The sequence below is a fragment of the Bombus impatiens genome, unplaced genomic scaffold (assembly GCF_000188095.3).
Source record: "Bombus impatiens unplaced genomic scaffold, BIMP_2.2 scf_0382, whole genome shotgun sequence".
NCBI classification, from domain to species: Eukaryota; Metazoa; Arthropoda; class Insecta; order Hymenoptera; family Apidae; genus Bombus; species Bombus impatiens.
Genome location: NT_176801.1, coordinates 67,006 through 86,891, shown reverse-complemented (window position 1 = coordinate 86,891; position 19,886 = coordinate 67,006). Strand labels below are relative to the sequence as shown.

General features: G+C 35.7%; 2 protein-coding genes across 5 annotated transcripts; one reads left to right on the top strand and one right to left on the bottom strand.

Moving 5' to 3' along the window:
* Positions 1–2,040: 2,040 nt before the first annotated feature.
* Positions 2,041–19,886, top strand: LOC100741943 (transient-receptor-potential-like protein). Of its 4 annotated transcripts, XM_012386282.3 has the most exons (19): positions 2,041–2,059; positions 11,050–11,060; positions 11,345–11,559; positions 11,639–11,861; positions 11,990–12,187; positions 12,758–12,947; positions 13,251–13,439; positions 14,280–14,470; positions 14,542–14,720; positions 15,200–15,484; positions 15,813–16,003; positions 16,108–16,190; positions 16,347–16,468; positions 16,534–16,721; positions 17,084–17,274; positions 17,619–17,818; positions 17,901–18,182; positions 18,859–18,997; positions 19,436–19,886. In XM_012386282.3, exons 3-19 carry the CDS (start codon positions 11,380–11,382, stop codon positions 19,705–19,707), a joined length of 3,303 nt encoding a protein of 1,100 aa, XP_012241705.1. In that variant the 5' UTR covers positions 2,041–2,059; positions 11,050–11,060; positions 11,345–11,379; the 3' UTR covers positions 19,708–19,886. The 4 variants fall into 4 exon arrangements, with proteins under 4 accessions (XP_012241705.1, XP_033176877.1, XP_012241702.1 ...); XM_033320986.1 differs by lacking the exons at positions 2,041–2,059; positions 11,050–11,060 and adding an exon at positions 10,941–11,014 and having other exon boundaries at positions 11,338–11,559; XM_012386279.2 differs by lacking the exon at positions 2,041–2,059 and having other exon boundaries at positions 11,056–11,204.
* Positions 2,784–6,368, bottom strand: LOC105680845 (putative eggshell protein). Its single transcript, XM_012386249.3, has 5 exons — positions 6,206–6,368; positions 5,563–5,645; positions 3,604–3,837; positions 3,230–3,373; positions 2,784–3,024 (listed from the first exon to the last, which is right to left on the bottom strand). The coding sequence occupies exons 1-5, from the start codon at positions 6,366–6,368 to the stop codon at positions 2,857–2,859; spliced, it is 792 nt and encodes a 263-aa protein (XP_012241672.1). The 3' UTR covers positions 2,784–2,856.

Genomic DNA, 19,886 nt, shown 5'->3' with positions numbered 1-19,886 from the left:
GTTTGAACGTTTTTACCAATTTCTAAAATAAACAGAGATTTTACAACTTCGAAAAACGTCCATTCGTCTGTCGGGGTAATATTACATTGCTGTTTTATAGGTAGAAATTTTCTTATGCGACAAAAAATCTTTAAGTGCTTTATTAACAAGTTTTAACAGAGTTACGGAACGTGAAGGCCACACAGTACCAATGTTTTTATTTCGTATTTATCGTATTATTAAATTTCGTCGCCATTCTGTCCAAATTCGTTACGATTAATTCCATTATAATTACGCTAATATATTGTGATATACAAAAAAAGAAAAAAAAATAATATTTACCGACATATCCCTCATATCTCATATTTTTGTTGCAGCTTCTTAATATTATCGAGACATTCGCGTGCCAAAAGTGGTTAAACGCTTGATCGATGCTTATCTTGTGTAATTTCATCAACTTTCTTCTACTTTTCGTTTTGTTACCAATTTGACAAATAAACAGCTGGATCGTTAATTTTCACGGCGTTAGAAGAAATTAATTTATGAGAAAAATACGATAAGGATTGCCTGAAATGAAACAGAAAATCATTTTCGGGCACACTGATTAATTGCTGAATTCGTGAATCAACGTTGTATCTCACGAAAGAGTTTGATAAGCGGACGCGTCTGGCTTCCTGTCGCGAGAACAATCGCGGTATCTCGAGTCGATACTACGGTCGTATTCGTTCAACAGCGCGACAATGAAGCGCTTTAGCGGACCGTGGCCAATTTCACGCCAAGATTTTCACTTTTCACGCCGGAATAATCGTCGCGAGAGATCGGGAGAGAACGAATTCTCGCTTGATCGGCCAACGCGACTTTCTGACTTGTTCTACTCGCGTCCAGATGTTTCGCTATATATAACTGATCGATCTTGGATCGATCTTGGTCGAAAAACTCTTTTACGATCCTTGCAACTTTGCGATGTAGATTCATAATTCTCTGAGGAAAGAATGCCAGTTTTCAGGCGACGAAATATGAAATTTAATTTACAAAAATGAACATAATGACATTGAAAAGTAGAATATTCCCCTTAATCCCCTTGCATCTCATTTCCTTGCAAATATATTATACGAGAATTCCCCTCGACAATAATCTCGGTAATTCTAATTTCACAACTCAATTTTCGAAATGTGACTGCAACATAGCCTTCTAGTTGGAATAACGAACTCTAAGAATTCTTTGAGATAAAACTGCTAAATATGTATAAATATCCAACTGGACGATCGAAATATCGCAAAACGTTGGAGTGCGCAGAGAGATATATTTTGCACCATACTATCAACATGGATAATCCAGAATTATTATTATCTGGTTTCAAGCGTATCCCATTAAAGCTCATAAAGGATTTACAAAAATTACTTCCTCATCCCTTGCTTGTCGTACAATTTCATGTACAAAAAGTGATGCGGATTTCTGTAGCAGGTTCCATGTATTATCATTCAAAATATTCATATTCAATGTCATATATCACGTATTAAATATATCCAAAGAAACGTATCGGTAAACAAAGACAGACAAAGGAGTCAAGGTTCGATAAAAAATGACTTAACAATTATAATAATAATTTTTATGCACTTGTAAAAAATTTAAAAGCGTATATCATAAATATGGGAAAATATATAACATATCCAAGGTATAATACTCGGTATGTAAAACATATCTTTGCATAGATTCTACTTTTTTTAGTTGCATTTATAAAAATACCAATTTACATTAATTTTCGTAATTTAGCCATAATTTAGCCATGTTTGTTACTGTATAACGATATATAATTTGATTTGAAATGTTTAGACTCTCGTCATAAGTACGAAAATAGATTTCTTCAAAAAGGAATTGTTCATTTTTGCTACAAGTTTGTAAATATTTATGTAATAAGCTAGAGCAATAAAGAAGCTACGTTTTTGGTATATTTTTCTAACTGTTCTTCTAAAATTTAATGAAATTTTATAAACATCCAATGGAATTTAATTAAATCCGGTAAAATTCAGTGGGCAAAATTCAACCTTTGCTTTGACAGCCGAATTTTTTTAATAAAAAAGTTCGTATATATTTAACGAACTTTACTAAAAAGAGATTAACTGACATTTGCATAGGCGATAAAGTTTTGTAATTTTTCGAATAAAGATCTCGTTCATAAACAGCACAGTCTTCATTCCCTTGCTTTCTACAGAACTTGCACTCGTTACTGCTGTCACCTCGAACAGTCGACGAATATACACGATTCCACACACCTGCCTCGCTATTTACGCGCCTGCATTCTGTTTCTACGTTCGACTACTTCCTCCGAATGTTCTTATGCATTTGCATTAGAGTTCCGAGAACGATGACATGTTGGTTCCCTTGAAAATTTCATCACGGCGAAAATGCACAGTGAATCGATAAACTTCGGTTCGGATTAAGGGCTAAAGCTACTTAATATTTCATACGTACAAATTGCGACTTTATTATGATTTCTATGCGTATCTTTTATACGCTGTGATCTTTAATTTGATCGATTTTTAACGATGAATATTTTGTTGCGCTACTGATTTTTCAATTTCACTAATTTGTTCGAAGATCATTTAATATTTTACCGAATAATTATCTATAACGATTTCTACGTCTAAGGATGTATAATGTATGTATAACGTACCATAATCTTCAATTCTGTTTCTTCTAAATTCCATACTACGGATTAAGAATTTTCTAAATTGTCATACATTAATCATTCAAATATTTTTTAACGAATCTTTGAGTCGTTTTAAAACGCGGATACTCGCTGTCATGACTAGCTGAAGAGTTAATCTTTCGAAGCATAAATTCGTATTTAGAAAACATACTTTATCTCTTGAGAATTTAATGACCGCTGCTGGCGAACCATTTCTTCCCTGATTCGTGTCCTCCCTTCTTTCCATATTTCTTATCGTGTTGATGATGACTATCGTGGCCTTCAGCGAGCTTGCGACCCTTCTGTTTACGATGATGATGACCCTCCTCGTGATTCTTCTTTTTACCATGCCGATGCTGATAGATATATCAATTAATATCAAATTTGACAAGTTTAGAAACGTTTGAACGTTTAGAAATCATGTAACAATTTCTTACCATTTGGACAAATTAAAACTGATCCACGAACAAATCAAATAAATAAATGATAAATTTTTCAGGAAAGGAACCAATTAATTTCTACGTGTGAAAAGTTGCACAAGAAATTATCATTTTAACAAACCTCGCGACGAGCAGAGTCCGTATGTCCTTTCTTCTCGTGTCCACCCTTCTTGCCTTCGTGTTCGTGGTGGTACCCTCCATGTTTCTCGTGTTCCCCATCCTCATGATACTCGTCGTAAAAATCGTGCTTCTTCTCATACTCGTCCTACAACACTCGTCTCGTATCATAATTTCTTAATAAAACTCTTTGTGTTTAGAGAATTACATTTTTCTTAAGATATCCACGTAGCGACCTCAGAAACTTTTATCCACCCTATGTATAGTTTCTTACTTGAAAAGTTTACTGGAAAATCGTAGAGGAATTTCCATCGAAAATTCGTCGGATTAATTAAACGGAGATTGAAGTACGTAATTTGTTATTTTTGAAATAAAAACCTTCTTAGAAATACTGTGCTCTCCTTTGGTGCTGTAGCCTTTTTGGTGTTTGCCCTCCTCGTCGAATTTCGCAGTTTTCTCGCCTTCTTCGCCATGGTGACTCTCGTCGTAATGATCCGTCTCCTCGTGTTCCTTTTCCTCTTTCCCCTTTTTCTCGTCGTACTTTCGCTTGTGGCCCTCGTTGTCATGGTGGCCCTTCTCACCCTTGTCGAACTCATGGAAGACCTTGTAACCCTGTTTTCAAGCATTCGTGATCGATGAAACAGGCATTCGCGTTATAAAAATACGATCGTACAACAAATACGGGCAAAATGCCATACAGCTACAGAAATTGCTACAAACTGCGGATTTCCATGCGTTCATAGGAGATTTGAAAACGCAAAATTGCATGGAATGCACGTAATATGGAAAAACTATACAAAATATCCAAAGTACTTCCTATAAAATATAAGACAACTGTATTCTACCAAGGATCTACTCGGTCGATCGTACTCTTAAAAGATACGAATTTTCATAAAAATCCACGGTCTACTCGCCGCTATAAATATCACAGAAAAGAATCGGAAAACACCGACGTTATAATTCATAAAAGAGACTGGTTTGGAAGAAGTCAAAGAATTTTCTCCGAATGGCCATATTGAAAAGATTTTTTTGGACGAGTAACGAGTCCGTTGACGAATTAATTGCCTCGTGGTCAGCGGCCCATGAAACGAGCGAGAGAAGCAATATCGAAGGGTGCGTGTACCGGACAAAGGGGCGAAAATACCGTCTCGTCGTTACGAAGAATTTCCCGGTGAAGAAAGAAGCGTCGTTCGGTCTCTGCAAAGATGTCGTTCGCGCAACGACGACCGTATAATAAATAATCCCTTAAGAACACCGGGTGGACACTAATATTACGGGCGATAAAAAGGGAAGAGAGTCTTGGACGTCGACGATGACGAGTACGGCTGCAGGAGAAGAGGAGTGTTGCATGCTCCCAAGGAAATTTGTTACAGCTGTGATATTGCAGCCAGATTATCAATTAACGCCGAAATATTACGGTTTGCCGAGTTTATGATGAAATTACGATGATATTGGGCGTATTTGAGAAATTTGGAGAGAAATTTGAGGAGATTGAAAAATAATGTATTTACACTATTGTTCGCAAGTGTATGGATTTTTTGATTAACATTAACGCGTAAATGAACGAGAAGTTGATATTGTGATATAATTGATATTGAATTATAAAATTCAATCGTTTATCGAAGATATTAATATTGAGAGTTGTTATTGGAAGTCTTCCCTGTAGTATCGAAGCATTTTACGAGTATTCTTTTATAATTCGCAATAAAGTATTTTTTTTATGTATTAATAATCATTCTTGAGAAAAGATATCGAAGAAATAATGGATCTTGTTACTGCATCTTTATGACCTTTATCGTAACGTTAAACCATTTCAACGAGCATTCTTTTATCATTTTCTATTTTAAATGCATTGTTCGTGTGTTAATTTATTTCCTCTGGCTTTTTCAGCGAGCGATAAAATTAATTCATCAAAAACGATTTGTATAAAAACTGCGAAAGCTTCTACGAAATCGTTCGATAAATGTAAAAGGAATATTCTCATCTCGTTATTACACTGCGGACATTTATGCGTTTTTGACAAGTGTAAATATGCAAAAATCTGGAAAAAAAATGTACAAATGCAAAAATATTTGAAATATCGAAAGTAAAGCGCGTATTATCAAACTTAAAAAATAAAATACACACTTTATTTATCTGCATTTATGAAGATATGAATTTGCATAAATATCTGCAATTTATTTAACGCAAAAACAATCCAAAACATCGTGTTTTCTACTTTTTTCTTTCATCCTTCTTTTAATGAAACACGTTGGTAAGAATTTTTACGAACGTGCATTTCGTAGAAACTGTTGAACAATTTTGCACGAGAAATTCGTTCGAACAATGGTGCTGTACCTTGTCACCCTTCTCGTCGTCAACGGTATGATGATCTTCCTCGTATTTGGTGCCGCCGCCCTTTTCCTCTTGCCTTTCTCCACCTGTTTGAATTAATTACCGAATAAAGCTTTTCACCCTTTGCCGAAAATTTCTCAAGAAATTCTCGAACTCCATGAAAGGATGGTGTTAATTGGAGTTATTAAGGTTTACCGAGTAACTGAAGGCGTTCTATTTCGGTATTAATTAAGTCTACCGTTTCTTGCATCGAGAAATGAATAAAACAAAGGTGACAATTACAAAGAATGATTCCTTTGATCTCTCGAACGCTTGAAGCATTAGCCACGAATTTTTATTATTAATTTAATAGTTTTGTAAATCGAGGAATATTAGTTTTGAATCGTATCTTGAGATTAAGATTCAATTTGCTTTTATTTACCTTAAGAAAGTTGCTTTTGCAAATTAATAAATGCCTATTGTGAATAAATTCGTTTACTTTGACCAGCGAATCTCTCTCAGACGATGATTTAACGTACCTTAAAAAAGTAATTAAGCCAGCTACTTCGAAAAGTATGTATATAAACGTATTTACCATTTTCTAAACAAAATAACGATTCAAATATCGAAGCAACTACGAACAGACTTCTCGAAAACTATTACTTGCCTTCGTGTTCACTAGCAGCTACCTCGAGATCCTTCACGTGCCGGAAGTTCACAGGATCATTCTCGATCTTCTCATCACCAAACGAATTACCAATCAGAATCGAACCAATTACCAAAACTAGAATGAATCTTGCAAAATGTAATATCTCACAACGTATTGCCATCGTGTATAGAAATATACAAAAAGTAAAGAAGAATCGTAAACTTTAAAAGCAAATATGTAAATTAATGACGCAAGAGAAGTCTCGTTATCTAACGATGGGAACGAAAGCAAACACTGAAGATCGCTTGGACTCGATCGACAGATTTATTCGAGGCGTAGTTCCTCTCTCGCGTTATTTTCCTTCCCGCTCTGTGTCCGATGATCGCGTTTTTCCGACACGAAGAAAGTTCGTTTCCGAATGAACGATGAAAAAAGATGCTTTCACTCGATTCGCTCGACGATACATTTCCCATCGCTTGACATCGATTGCTTGTTAAACGCGATCGTTTATCCGCCGTGTCTATTCAGAAGGTTCATCGACATGGATATTCTTTTAACAATCCCAAACGCTTTCCCTTATAGATAGTTGTTGAAAGAAGATCGGAGAGTTTCTTTGCGATATTCGAAAGGATCCACGCGTTTATTTATTTTTTCGTACACTGTCTTTCCTATCGTTTTCTATTCTTTGACACGATCGATACGTAGATTGCGAACTTTTATGCAAACTCGTTTTTATATCGGCTTTGTATAATAATTTCTATTTTACGAATTTTATACAAAAATTATTGTGGCCACGTGATCAAACGAAACGATGCAATTAAACAATGACAAAGATGTGTGTCACGCAGCAAATATTAAAGCGAATACTCTGTGCTTTTTTGTCATAAACGCAGAAATATCCTGAGTCTATCGATAAGACAACACGGGTTGTTTAATACTTTGCTGGAGTATTGGAATTTAAATGTTTCTGAATTTTGTTATTTTTATCTGTGCGTGCATATCGTATTTTACTATATTGTATTCTTGTTTTTATATATCTCGTGTTATAGGTCACGACGTAACGAAGTTATGAATTTCGTTAGCAGCCAAAGTATAGTAGTCACGCTTCGAGTTTCAGAAAAATGGAACGGACGTAAATACACGCGGGCAAGGAACTAAAACCTCCGCAAAGTCACGCGAAAAGTTCGAACTTGAAAGCTCGAATGCATCCTGAAAACGAAGGAACGAATGAATAATATCTGAAAAGAGGTACAAGAGTTTAAGAAAAAATGATCAAGGACTTCTTAGATCTCTTTAGGATTTTTTCACGAACAAACCATAAAACTTTTTCGTATTATCATTTTACACATATATCTGTTTTTGTCTTAAAAATGTTTGTCGATATTTTTGAATAAAAATTATCGATATCACCATTGATATGAATCAATACAGTAATCATTTATACGTCATGTAGCATGGTGTTTAAAAAGAAAAGTGTGTTATTGACGTGATTAAACAAAATTAAATTACGAAATGATAAAAAAAAAGCTTTTCACGAGTGGAAGAAAACGATGTCTTATGATTTGTACGATCATTGTCAATTGACGTAAATAAGAAATGACGTTCTTTTAGTTAACGCAACGTAGCACGTGTATAAAGTATTACCAGAGTGTTTTCACGGAACGCCATAAACTCTAAGTCTTTCTCTTCTCGTACTAGCGTGTTATTTTTGCACCTGAGAAACGAGTTCCCAAGCTGTTGACATTTCATAGTTTTCTTGAGTCAGCACCGCTGGTCCATTTATTTTCCTTGCGTTCAACAATCCTCGAATAACTTTACAACTTCAGTTGCAAGCTTCTTTTTAAACTGAACAACCTAAGAATAATAGTTGCTTAACACGTTACGTTTCATTGCCAAATCTGCCACTGTAAATAAAACGCTACAAATTACGATAAGAAATTGAAATTAAGATTGAAGGGCGAAACTAATATTCTGCTAATAATAACTAATATTAAGGGCGAAATTTCAGGTTGAAACTAATATTCTGAAAAGCTACAAAACGCGGATAAGCTAGATAGCTCTGACGTCAAATGTCAAATGTGACAGAAATCTCGAAGTATACTACGTACAAAATTAAAGGAGATAGTCAAGGGACGCGCAGTTCAAAAATATCTTTGTTATCGCTTCTCTATTTTTTCAGAATAAAAAGAACCCGATGGAAAATTAAATTCCGAACACTACGAGAAAATCGTAAAATAAAACAAGATCTTGAACGTTATAACATAATTTCGAAGTACTTCGAGTCAAAAGTCTAAAAGAGATAATAACTAAAAGACTAATAACTGTGTAATAATTTCACCTTAAATAACAACTACAATTGTAAAATATTCCACCGAAATATTCTAAAAGAATTACCTCGTCAAACAACGGTAAATATTAGTTTTGAAAACACGAAAAGACATGAGAAAATAATGAGAAAAACATGAGAAAACTAATACCGCAACGCGAAGTAACGACAAGAACTAAAAGACAACTACGGTAGAAAATTCCCAAGAAATCACCTCGTGAAACAAAAATGAATATTCTCGACGAAATACCCGTTGATATTCAACTATCCGTAACGGAACAGCTCTTCGATAGTCAATAGAAAGTTCTTCGAAACAACGAGATCGAAGTGGAAAGAAGCATATAAACGGAAGCCGATGGATAATCTGCGTTGGATCTACGATCGTTGAACACCCTCGTGGACGCTAGCCATCGAGCAAACATCGACTGGAACGAGGGGAAAAGTGGATGAAGCCGCAGCGCAAACCGAGCTAAAAAGAGCTGGCTGGCTCTTTTTCATCCCTCGTTCCTCTGATATCTGGCGACCTGCTAAGCCATAAGAGGAAACTCTTTAATAGTGCAGTTTAATGAATTTCGCAATTTGTAACTAGCCAGGTTGCGCGGATAATCGGCCTTTAATGCCGTTTGAGTGTTTCGTCGCTGCTTTGAGCTACTTTCTTCCAAGATGTCGCGAAGATTTGGATGACGTCTGGCGAGGATATCGTAAGACGCGTATTAATTAATCGATAGACTATGAATTTGCACACAAATGTATATCTTTATGGGTGCGATTGAAGAAACTGAACTTAAGAAGACTTTGAGAACGAAAGGAAAGGAAGGAGAATTTTGACCATTTGAAGTTCCTAGAAAATCTGACGTTCAAATCGCTTTTGTCAAGTAAATATTATACGTATAGAGACGTATTTATTTATTTCGTCGATCATCGAGAAATACTTTCATTGAAATATTGCAATTTCTCTTTCATCGCGTGCTAAGTTTCATCGAGCAGTAGATGCTCGGCGGTGGACAAATCGATTCGAAAGATTCGCGAGTTAAGGGTATCGTAACTTTTAGGGGCTATTCGAGCAAACAATCCGCGTAAAAAGATCCTGTGAAAAGAATATCAAGGATGATCGTGTTGCAGGACTACAACGACGGAGGACGCTAAAACGCGTCTAAAGAATTACATTTTTTTTGGATAGTAATCCGATCGTATAACTCTAACGATGCTTTATACTTCATCCCTTAATATCTAAGCCACACAAGGCATGGAAATAAAAAAATATATCCATCGCATATTTATCTCGAGAATTTTTTAATAAATTTCCAACATTTTATATGAAGTCTTCTAAGATTCCTCTGTTCCTTTTTCCTTTATCACATTTTCTTACAGATTTATGTACCATATATTACTTAGAATTCTAAGTAAAAATTGAAGACGATGCAGAATAAAATAAAGAATAAAACGTTTTACTTTGATACGATATCTATGAGAAAATATGAAGTTGCGACATTACACAGAATGTAATGAAATACGTGGGGTCCACATCCAGAGCTGATTGTACATCTAAAAACATATGTCCTATCTGTCTTCGTTTATAAGACGTAGCGAATTTTCTCTTCTGATTTCATGTTACCTAATTACTTTCGCAGAAGATGCTCAAAACGACCACCTTCCATTTCCAAGCCTATAGACGTCCTGTCATGGATCCAGTTACACTCTGAATGGTTCCTGGTGTTTGCCGAATGTGTTGCAAAGCTTGTTCTATGCTGAACCTTGATATCCCAACATTTTCAATAGGTGTTGTTCCATTTACAAAATTTTTGTACCTCATAGACAAAGACAGCCAGAGCGTGTTTATACGAACATTTTTCATTGTTTTTAGCTCAAGAAGCGGATCTCGCATGTTCTGTGGAATATATGTGGAATATACCCAATATATGGAAAAATAAATTTTCTTTTATCGAGAAATGTAAAAACTTATCATTTCCCCTTTTCCTGTGAATCTTTCATATAAAATAATAATTGTTGCAGTTATTATTGCATACGGTATTACTAATTATTCGTTAATTATTGCTTATTAATTATTTAGTAACTATAATTATTATTATTTTATATGCAAAAGTCTGTCCATAAACACAGCATAACTGTCAGAGATGACACTGTTCGAGAGCACCCTCTGACAAGCCATCGTGTGGCTAACGAGATATCGATAAGCAAATTAGTCCGCGTGTGTACACCGCCTTAAGCGACTAGGCAAATAAACAGGGTCTCGGTTAATACTCGTAATTCGATTTCCATCATCCCCTATATAAGCGAAATCGACTGTCGCCAGTGTCGTTCGCTCACAAAACTTTCTTCACGAATCTGACTCTTTTTGAATACATCGATGATTCTTTCAATCGTTGAGCGTTGTTGATTCTCCGTACAAAGAAATTTCGTGGAAAATTTCGTACTACTTTGTGACAGTGTGGTGCAGAAATTGGAAAACCTAATCGAGAGATTTTTTAACAAAGAACAAGGGGCGAAGGTTCGTGGATTTGAAGTGGAATCGTCGCAAGATTGGAGGTGAATAAATTAAAGGATAGAGTTGTAGCTGTTTCCAGAGTTTTGGTTCGACGAAAACGTGTTAGTGGAGATTGGTGTGCATTGGAAAATCGGTGGAAATTCGGTTCTTAGATAGCTCGCATTATTCGTGCGTTGCGATTGGGGGTAAAAGAAGTCGAATATCATAAATCTCTTCTTTTCCCTAAGATCTAATTCCCCTATTAATTAAAATACAACAATAGCGGATGTAAAAAATATTTGTCGCTTGAAGACTCGTGTTATAAAAGATTTTCTTCGTCTTATAGAACTTCGAAAATTGTCTTTAAAGCCGTAGTCGAAAATGGGCTTCGAGAGGACAGAGAAAGAGGTAGAAGCTCCTCCAAACGAGATGGAAAGCTACGTAGTTCATCTTCCAAGGCCTTTGAACATCGAAGAAAAGAAATATCTATTAGCAGTGGAACGGGGCGATCTAGTTAACGTCAAAAGATTCATTCAATTTGCCAATAAGGGTAGTGTGAACGTGAGTCTTTGTTCCAATCGATGCTTTTTCTTAATCGACTTCTATTTCGTGAAAAGAGTACAACGTATTTAAATCTTAGGGCAAGTCACTGGACATAAATTGCGTGGATAGTTTGGGACGCGGCGCTTTGTCATTGTCCATTGATTCAGAGAATTTGGAAATGGTTGAATTGTTGGTGGTAATGGGCGTGGAGACGAAGGATGCTCTTCTCCGAGCGATCGATCAAGAATTTGTGGAAGCTGTAGAGTTGCTGCTAGAGCACGAAGAATTGCTGACTGCTAATTTATTGGCCGAGGAAAACTGTGAGTGATCGATGTTCCATCCTGCTATCGACTCTTTTAATTCGACGAAACACGTGGACAATTGAGAAAATAGCAAACGATCGAACCTGACGTTTCTTATAAAATATCCATGCGATCTGCATTTGTAGCGACGAAAGATGTGATCCATAGTTGGCAGAAGATCGATCCAGCATCCGCGAGATATCCGCCAGAAATCACGCCTCTGATTTTGGCCGCGCAGCGGAACAACTACGAGATTTTGAAGTTGCTGCTGGATCGCGGTGCCACTTTGCCCATGCCACACGACATTAAATGTGGATGTGCCGATTGTCTGCGATCGACCACAGGTAAAACACTCGAGAAATCCTATAAAATAAATTCCCAAATAAATAATAATAAAGGTTCGTCTTTCTTTAAAGACTTCTACGTCTTTTTTCTATCAAAAAAAGAAGATTTCGATAAAAGTACCGTAAGTTGAAATATAAGCCATCGTTAAACAACGCTACAGTTGTTACAATTAAACTCTTCGTCTAATTGTTGATTGCCGATTTCTTTCCATTGGTCACGCGATTTATTTTTCATGTTTTCGTGCAACTTCTCCGAACGAGAAAAAGAATAAATTTTTCCAAAGGTTTCTCTAAACGAATTTAGCCGTCATAAACATTGTCATAATTCGTTCTCGAGTAGCGTATGACGTCAAGCGTATAGATAATCTTCGATCAAGTTAAGTTCCATTGTTACGAACGTATTTCCATTGCAGTGTAGCAATTAAGGGTTCAAAAAGAAGAAAGTAAAAGGATTACTTAACAATTTTCGAAATGCTATTATAAAAATGTCAAAGTTATATAAATCTAGAAACTCGAATCTGATTTAAAACAGGTATATTACCCTGACATTATCATTCGTTTTTATGCCAGGCGACCCACTGAGACTTTCGTCCACGAGGATTTCCGAGTACAAAGCATTGGCAAGTCCAAGCTTAATAGCGCTCAGCTCGCCAGATCCATTGCTAACAGCTTTTCAATTAAGCTGGGAACTTCGCGAACTGACGATTGCCGAACCGGAAAGTAGGGGCGAATATCTGAAGCTTCGACGACAGGTGGAGAGGTAAATTTCATTCTCTTTCATTTAGTTATTACCTTGTCCATCGATATCTCATTTTGTCGCGTGAATAAATTTAAATTTTTAATTTTCTACAACGCGTTAGCAAACACGTTGCATCGTATATTCTTCAAAGACGTAAAGCTATATTTTAAAAAATAACGCAATATAGAACTGTTGCAGTTATAAAAAAGTAAATGTAAAAAATATGGCTATTTCTCTTGAAATTACAAATTGTCCTTTCTAATATGTAAACCTTGGAGATCTGGAAATATCCTTGAAAGCTTTCGTCGATTTCATTTCAATTAGATTCGCCGTTGATCTGCTGCAACAAGTGCGAACTACCACGGAATTGCACACGATCCTCAACTATGATCCTGAGGATGAGGAGAACTTGGTCACCAGGAAGCAGCTGGCTAGATTAGAATTGGCCATACAATATAAGCAGAAAACTTTCGTCGCTCATTCCCACGTGCAGCAACTGTTGGCGGCGATCTGGTGAGTTCGTTACGAAGTTCCCTCGATTTTCTGCTCCTGAATTATCCGCGTAAAATTGCCACTGGCTGTTTGCAAACTTTATTTCGTATATTACATTAACAATGAACTCAATTACACTGTAACTATCAGACCTTCTTGTTACGTTTTACTGATATTAAAACCGATTTCTGATATTAAAACACGATTCATAAAAATCATTTTGCGAGGTGGAAATTAAAGAAGAAGCAGAGAAGGGAGAGGACATTAAGATGACGAGATCGTACTAAGAGGGATATTCGGAGATCTCTCTTAACGTTACAGCTTTATTTTAATTAGAATTTTTCAACTAGAGCAAAAGAATCTTGGAATAGTAAAGATAATAAAGATACTTGTTCCTCGAGAAGGTCACTGAATTAAGCTTTAGAGTTAGGGCAAAGTTCAGTTTCCTAAAAATCAGTTACTTAACAGATTTTTCGTTTCCTTATGGCACAAATTGTAGAATAGTCAGTGGTTCGTTAAAATAACTAACTGTATACAATGGATAGACTGTGGATGTTTATACAAATTTATATTATTGGTCCCATAAAGAAGCAGAATCTAACCAAAGACTTATTTCGATCACTAAATATTACAGCACATACTATATTTTGAGTATTTTACATATTTTTACGTATCATATGCATTCTGTACGCTAAAATAATTTACAATATTAATAGCTAATTATTAAATAACACGACAGACTATCTATTAAATATTTTTACGAGAGTAGTTAACTATTAAATTATCTTAATAATTGCATAAGAGTGTGAGCAGAATATTAATTCTAAATTAAATTATCTTCTTCTTATTCGTCGATCGAAGGTACGACGGTCTACCTGGCTTTCGGCGTATGACCACGTGGCAAAAGTGCGGCGTTCTTGCAAAAACTGCCCTCATGTTTCCATTCTACTCTATAATGTACTTACTAGCGCCAAATTCGAAAACTGGTCAAATGATGCGAAAGCCATTCGTCAAATTTCTCGTTCACGCTGCCTCGTACGTGTTCTTTCTATGTAAGTCTCGATGATATTAATAATTGTTGGAATGAAACGATCGAGTTAGACGATGAATAATCGTTGTTTAGTTATTTTGATGCTGGTGTCGCAACGCGCAGAAGTGGAAATAGTAAAGATATTCGGCAGCGAGAAGGCAAAAAGGGATATCGAGATGGAACTAGCGAGACAAAGGGGCGCAGCCCCTTCGTTTCTAGAGGGTGTAGTTGTTCTCTATGTTCTTGGATTTATTTGGCAAGAAATGAGAGAGGTACTTTCTACTTTTTTCTCTATTTCGTTTATCACACTACACTATAGGCCTTCGAGTTCATATAAAAAAAATATATACTGCATCAAAGAAGTATAATACATTCTATCGATGATAAAATGTATCGAATGTACGTTGTTTAACAAATTGGAGATGATCTTGGAATCTTTGAAAAATCTCTGTCCAGAGGAAATTATGCCACAGCTACACTTTATTAACCATCTTAGTTTTTAATTCCGTGGAATTCTATAGAATTATAAGCTCGAAAATGCAAAGAATTCGTTCGTGTTAGGAATTGTCAAATACTGCCAAGCTTCGTTAAGAGATGTAGAAATAGTTGTAAAATCCTAAAGAAAGGAATACGAAGATCTCGTATGAAACTAATGTACATGCATAAAACCGAGTTTACTTTGGAATAGTAGATTTAACACATTATGTCGTAGAATCGAATAACAACAAATTAATACGCTACAAATTTCAAGGCCTATGTGGATGGCTTGAAGGCATATTTACGAGACATGTGGAATTTCATCGACTTCACCAAAAACTTTCTCTACATCGCAACTGTGGTTCTTAGAACTGCCGCGTACCTTCAACAAAGAGCGGAGATTAATCAGAACCCTATGGCAGCTTTGGTCCCGAGAGAAACATGGAGCGATTTCGATCCTCAGCTAATAGCGGAGGGTTTGTTCGCAGCCGCCAACATCTTCAGCGCTTTGAAACTGATTCATTTGTTCAGTATCAATCCTCATTTGGGGCCTCTTCAGGTACTTGTTATTCCCGATATCGTGAACCTTTTTAATTAAAAAGATCGATTAAAAATTGGAAAAAACAATGCTAAGAAGGAAATATATAAAATAGATAGAGGAAACAGAAATATTTGAAAGAAAGACGAATAAAAGGATTGGTACGTAAAATGAATAAAATGTTAAGGAAAAATTCTGAAAATTTTCTAAAATGACAAAATTACAAACTTCTACGATCGAACGAAAATCTCAATAGAGTTCTCTTTTTGTTTCCAATTCTGATTTTTTGTAAAGAGCTCCATCGTTCTTGATCTACAGTATCATCGTTGGAAAATACGTTTTCTTCCAGATATCCTTAGGTAGAATGGTGATAGACATCGTAAAGTTCTTCTTCATCTACACGTTGGTACTTTTCGCCTTTGCTTGTGGCCTAAACCAACTGCTTTGGTACTTCACGGAATTGGAGAGACGGAAATGCTACGATAACATCGCGGACCCATCTTGGGATCCTACCAGCGAGTCCTGTTTAAGATGGAGAAGGCTAGTATTCGTGCATCGTAATCAACAATCATTTATTAAAAATTATTTTCTCCGATTTCTCAATTCAATCCAACAATTACCCTTTTTATAATATTCTTCGATAGATTCAGCAATCTGTTCGAATCGTGCCAGAGTTTATTCTGGGCTAGTTTCGGAGGAATTGGCATAGAAAGCTTCGAACTCGCAGGTAAACCGAGAGAATCATCCAACTTTTATGCCATAAATCTATCTTATCGTTTTCTTTTTTTAATAAATCATAAATTCGTAAAATAATATTTCTCAATTTTGATTAATATGCATTAAAAAAAGCTCTTGGTTTCGTTATGTCGATTTCTGTTTTGAGGAATCAAGACTTACACTCGATTCTGGGGCCTGTTGATGTTTGGTTCATATTCTGTGATCAACGTGATCGTTCTGCTGAATCTTCTCATCGCCATGATGAGCAACAGCTACGCTGTCATCGAGGTAAATCACTTTTCATAACATGAAAGAACGAGAGAATTTCGATTCGTAAAATCCCATGTAAACAGGAACGCGCTGACAAGGAGTGGAAGTTCGCGCGGACGAAGCTATGGATGAGCTACTTCGAGGATGGCGACACGCTTCCGCCTCCGTTCAATATTCTTCCGCCACCGAAATTACTCTTCAGACTGTGCGGCCTGCAGAAGAAGAAATTCGAAAGAGAAACGAGCGATCGCAAGCGGACACACGAGTCTAAGTAATAATCGAGCTTTAACAATAATTCATCGCATAATACAAATTGATAATAATACTAAGACTTACAAGCTATACAGTGGGTTATTTGAAAAATTCATAGTTCAATTTCAGTTGATATTTCAGTTTCTGACAATCGACATAAAGTTTTGCTTTCGGCGAAATTGAAAGAGAATAATTTATCAAGATTTAGAAAAATAGCGAAATACTACGTTCTAGAAGATATTGTTCCTCGTTAGATATTAAATATGAGGCTATAGTCTTTTAATAATCCTCCTGGATGAAAGAGTTCTTAGTATGCTAAGAGTTACCATATCTACCATGGCGTTTTATGAATTTTACCACGTTCTTGTTTGCTCTGATCAGGTACGCAGCCGTGATGAGAGCTCTGATATGGCGATACGTAGTGAACTCGCATTCTGAACACGAAATGGATCCTGTTACCGAGGACGATGTTCACGAATTAAAATCAGATTTGTCATCTTGGAGATGCGAATTGCTGGATATCTTACAGAGGAACGGCATGGATATCGCTGGGGCTGATACTAAAGAAAGAAGTAAGCGATTTCCAGGATTTTAAGAGAAAAGAAATTTTAATGTTGATAAATGTTGATGTTTGATAAATTGCTGAATAATAAATATAGTATTGGCAAAAAAAAACGACAAATGAGGAAATAAGGAAATTCTAGAACAAAAATAAAAAATATAGGATACAAAATAAGAATATATCTATAAACAATACGAATGAATATGGAATATTTATAAGAATAAAAGAATTGAAATAAGTAAAGTACTTTTCCTACGATCGATTAAAATCTTTACCGAAAACTTCAATGACTCGTTCAACTTTTCGATTAATTATTACAACTAACTAACTCTCGTCACTTCTGTGAACAATCAGCCATTCTAGGCAAAAAGATGAGGGTCTGGGAACGCCAGCTGATGAAGGACTTCCAGGTAGCAGTTCCTGTCTCGGGTACGGAGTCCGAAGAACAGGCAGATTCTCTTCAGCAACCGGATGAAGACGAAGATAACATCGCCAGATGGAAAAGGATTGCCAAATTAGCCGTATTAAAATCTGCTAATCATCGTTGGAGCCAGGTGAAAATCGTGTTTGAACTTACGTAATGAAATTAACATTTGATTCGTTGTGAACGAAGAGACAATCAACGAAATATTGCAGGTCGTGGACAGCGCGATAAAAAGCTCTCAAATTGGTAAAAGTAACAGCAAAGCGTCTCTTCAAAATCAATTGCATTTGAAAGCAGCCATGGAAGAAGCACAGAGATTAAACAATAAGAGCCCCCTGCCACCTGTGCCGCCTGTAGAGCTACCTGAAAGCACAGCTTCGACGATTCTTCATGTTCTTCAGGATATAGTCGAAACTGAGGAGAAACCGCATGAAACATTGACCGAACCTCCGATTTTTACTCTCACGGCAAACCATAATGAAGCTGTTGTTAAAGTAAGTACCACTTTGTGTATTAACACTTTAGATAAATAAAAATTTACATACTTACATATTTATTTATGTCGATATATCTATTATCCGTTTCTATATTTATTTATAATCTAAATTGTCGATTATAGTTAATTAAACTTTCATAGATTAGTAGCCTGAAGTTCAATGAAGCATAATTCTTTATATTTGAGTATCAGAATCAAAAACGATTTTGAGCAAAATCCTGTTAATCCTCCAATGGAAAATTTTGGATTTCACGGAATTTAATTAACATAGTAAATTTTCTTGCAAAATATTAAACCTCAATCTTTGAATATAAAGCCAAAAAAAAAAGATTTTGTGAAAATTCGTAGTAGTTCTCCAAATTCAAGATCTCCGTAATTCTTTTTATCGAAACTCGAACTAAAACCTATGAAAATTCCGGAAAATATTGTTTCCCAATAGCAAATTCATTATTCAAAGGAAGAAGTTCTTTAAAAATCTTCGATTGTTGTTAATAAATCTTAATTTTTTCTTAATATATCATGAAAAAATTAAATACTTATAAAATGCTATATAATTAATTATAAGACACAAGTTTCTTAATTCAAAGATTGTAATTTGTTCGTACCTTGCACGCGCGTATGTTTGGATCCCGTCTAAGGGGAATCACGTAATGGGTTGTTGCTTTCCTTTATAGACGAAGCCCGTGATGTCAATGGACTATGTCGATGAGAAGCCCGCTAAGATTGCACCACCAGTATCGCTTCGTACGCCACCGCGAGTCGTCAAAAGGAAGTCCGCGAACTCTTCGACCACGGCCTACCAACAATCGACTGGTAAGAACTTTGTTATTTTTATTTAAAGAGCGCTGTTTTATTTCTACATTCATAGCAGAATTAATCAATACTACTTGCTTTCACAAAGCTCTTATAAATGTTTTCAATACAAGGGAACTGTTTTCTCATTCAAATAAATAATAATAATAAATCAATATAAATAAATATTTTCGTTGATCCTCTGTATAAAAAGAAATTCAGTCAAATATCTATAATGTTCGTAAATGAAAATAAAAAATGGATATATTTTTATTCTATGTCTCCATGTTTCTTTTCCATTAAACTTTGTGCGTACTTGAGTAGAAAATTTTATAAAAATTCTGTAAGCTATTTCTATTGCGACTTGTGAAATTAATTTCTCTATTTTTTTTTAATTTAGTAGTTACGATCCCGTTTGAAGAAATGAACTTCTTCTTTTAATAATACGTGTGTTTACAGAAACATCATCAGCACTCCCCATCCACGCAATGAACAATCCCCAGTCTTCATACGGTTCACCAGCGAGGGCCATGAAGAAACCTAACACTGACACAGAATCGACGTTATCTGCCCATACGGATGGCAAAACGATAAAGTCACGATTGAAACCTACGCTGAGTCCGAAAAAGAATTTAAACATGCCAGAAGATAAAGAAAAGTTAGTGGACATAACGTCTCGATCACCACGAGTATCGAATAATAGGTCGCCTCGAAGAGGTGGCTGGCTGTGAAACACTGAATAAATAATATAAAAGAAACATAGCTTATGAAATTTCATTTAGGCATATGAACTGAATTTCATTTTATATTCTTTAAAGTAAACTGTTAAATCCAATATTTTAAAAAGACAAATTGTATACTATACATTTTTACGACATACGTAGAGGAGATAATAAATCAGCATCGAAAG

Bases quoted from the DNA above. Each gene is read 5' to 3' on its own strand.
- LOC105680845 (XM_012386249.3), bottom strand. From the start codon at position 6,368: ATGGCAATACGTTGTGAGATATTACATTTTGCAAGATTCATTCTAGTT. The intron at 5,646-6,205 runs GCAAGTAATAGT...TAATTCAAACAG, and splicing joins AGCTGCTAGTGAACACGAAG to GTGGAGAAAGGCAAGAGGAA. The intron at 3,838-5,562 runs GTACAGCACCAT...GCTTGAAAACAG, and splicing joins ACGACGAGAAGGGTGACAAG to GGTTACAAGGTCTTCCATGA.
- LOC100741943 (XM_012386282.3), top strand. From the start codon at position 11,380: ATGGGCTTCGAGAGGACAGAGAAAGAGGTAGAAGCTCCTCCAAACGAG. The intron at 12,948-13,250 runs GTAAATTTCATT...CATTTCAATTAG, and splicing joins CTTCGACGACAGGTGGAGAG to ATTCGCCGTTGATCTGCTGC. The intron at 18,183-18,858 runs GTAAGTACCACT...TTTCCTTTATAG, and splicing joins ATAATGAAGCTGTTGTTAAA to ACGAAGCCCGTGATGTCAAT.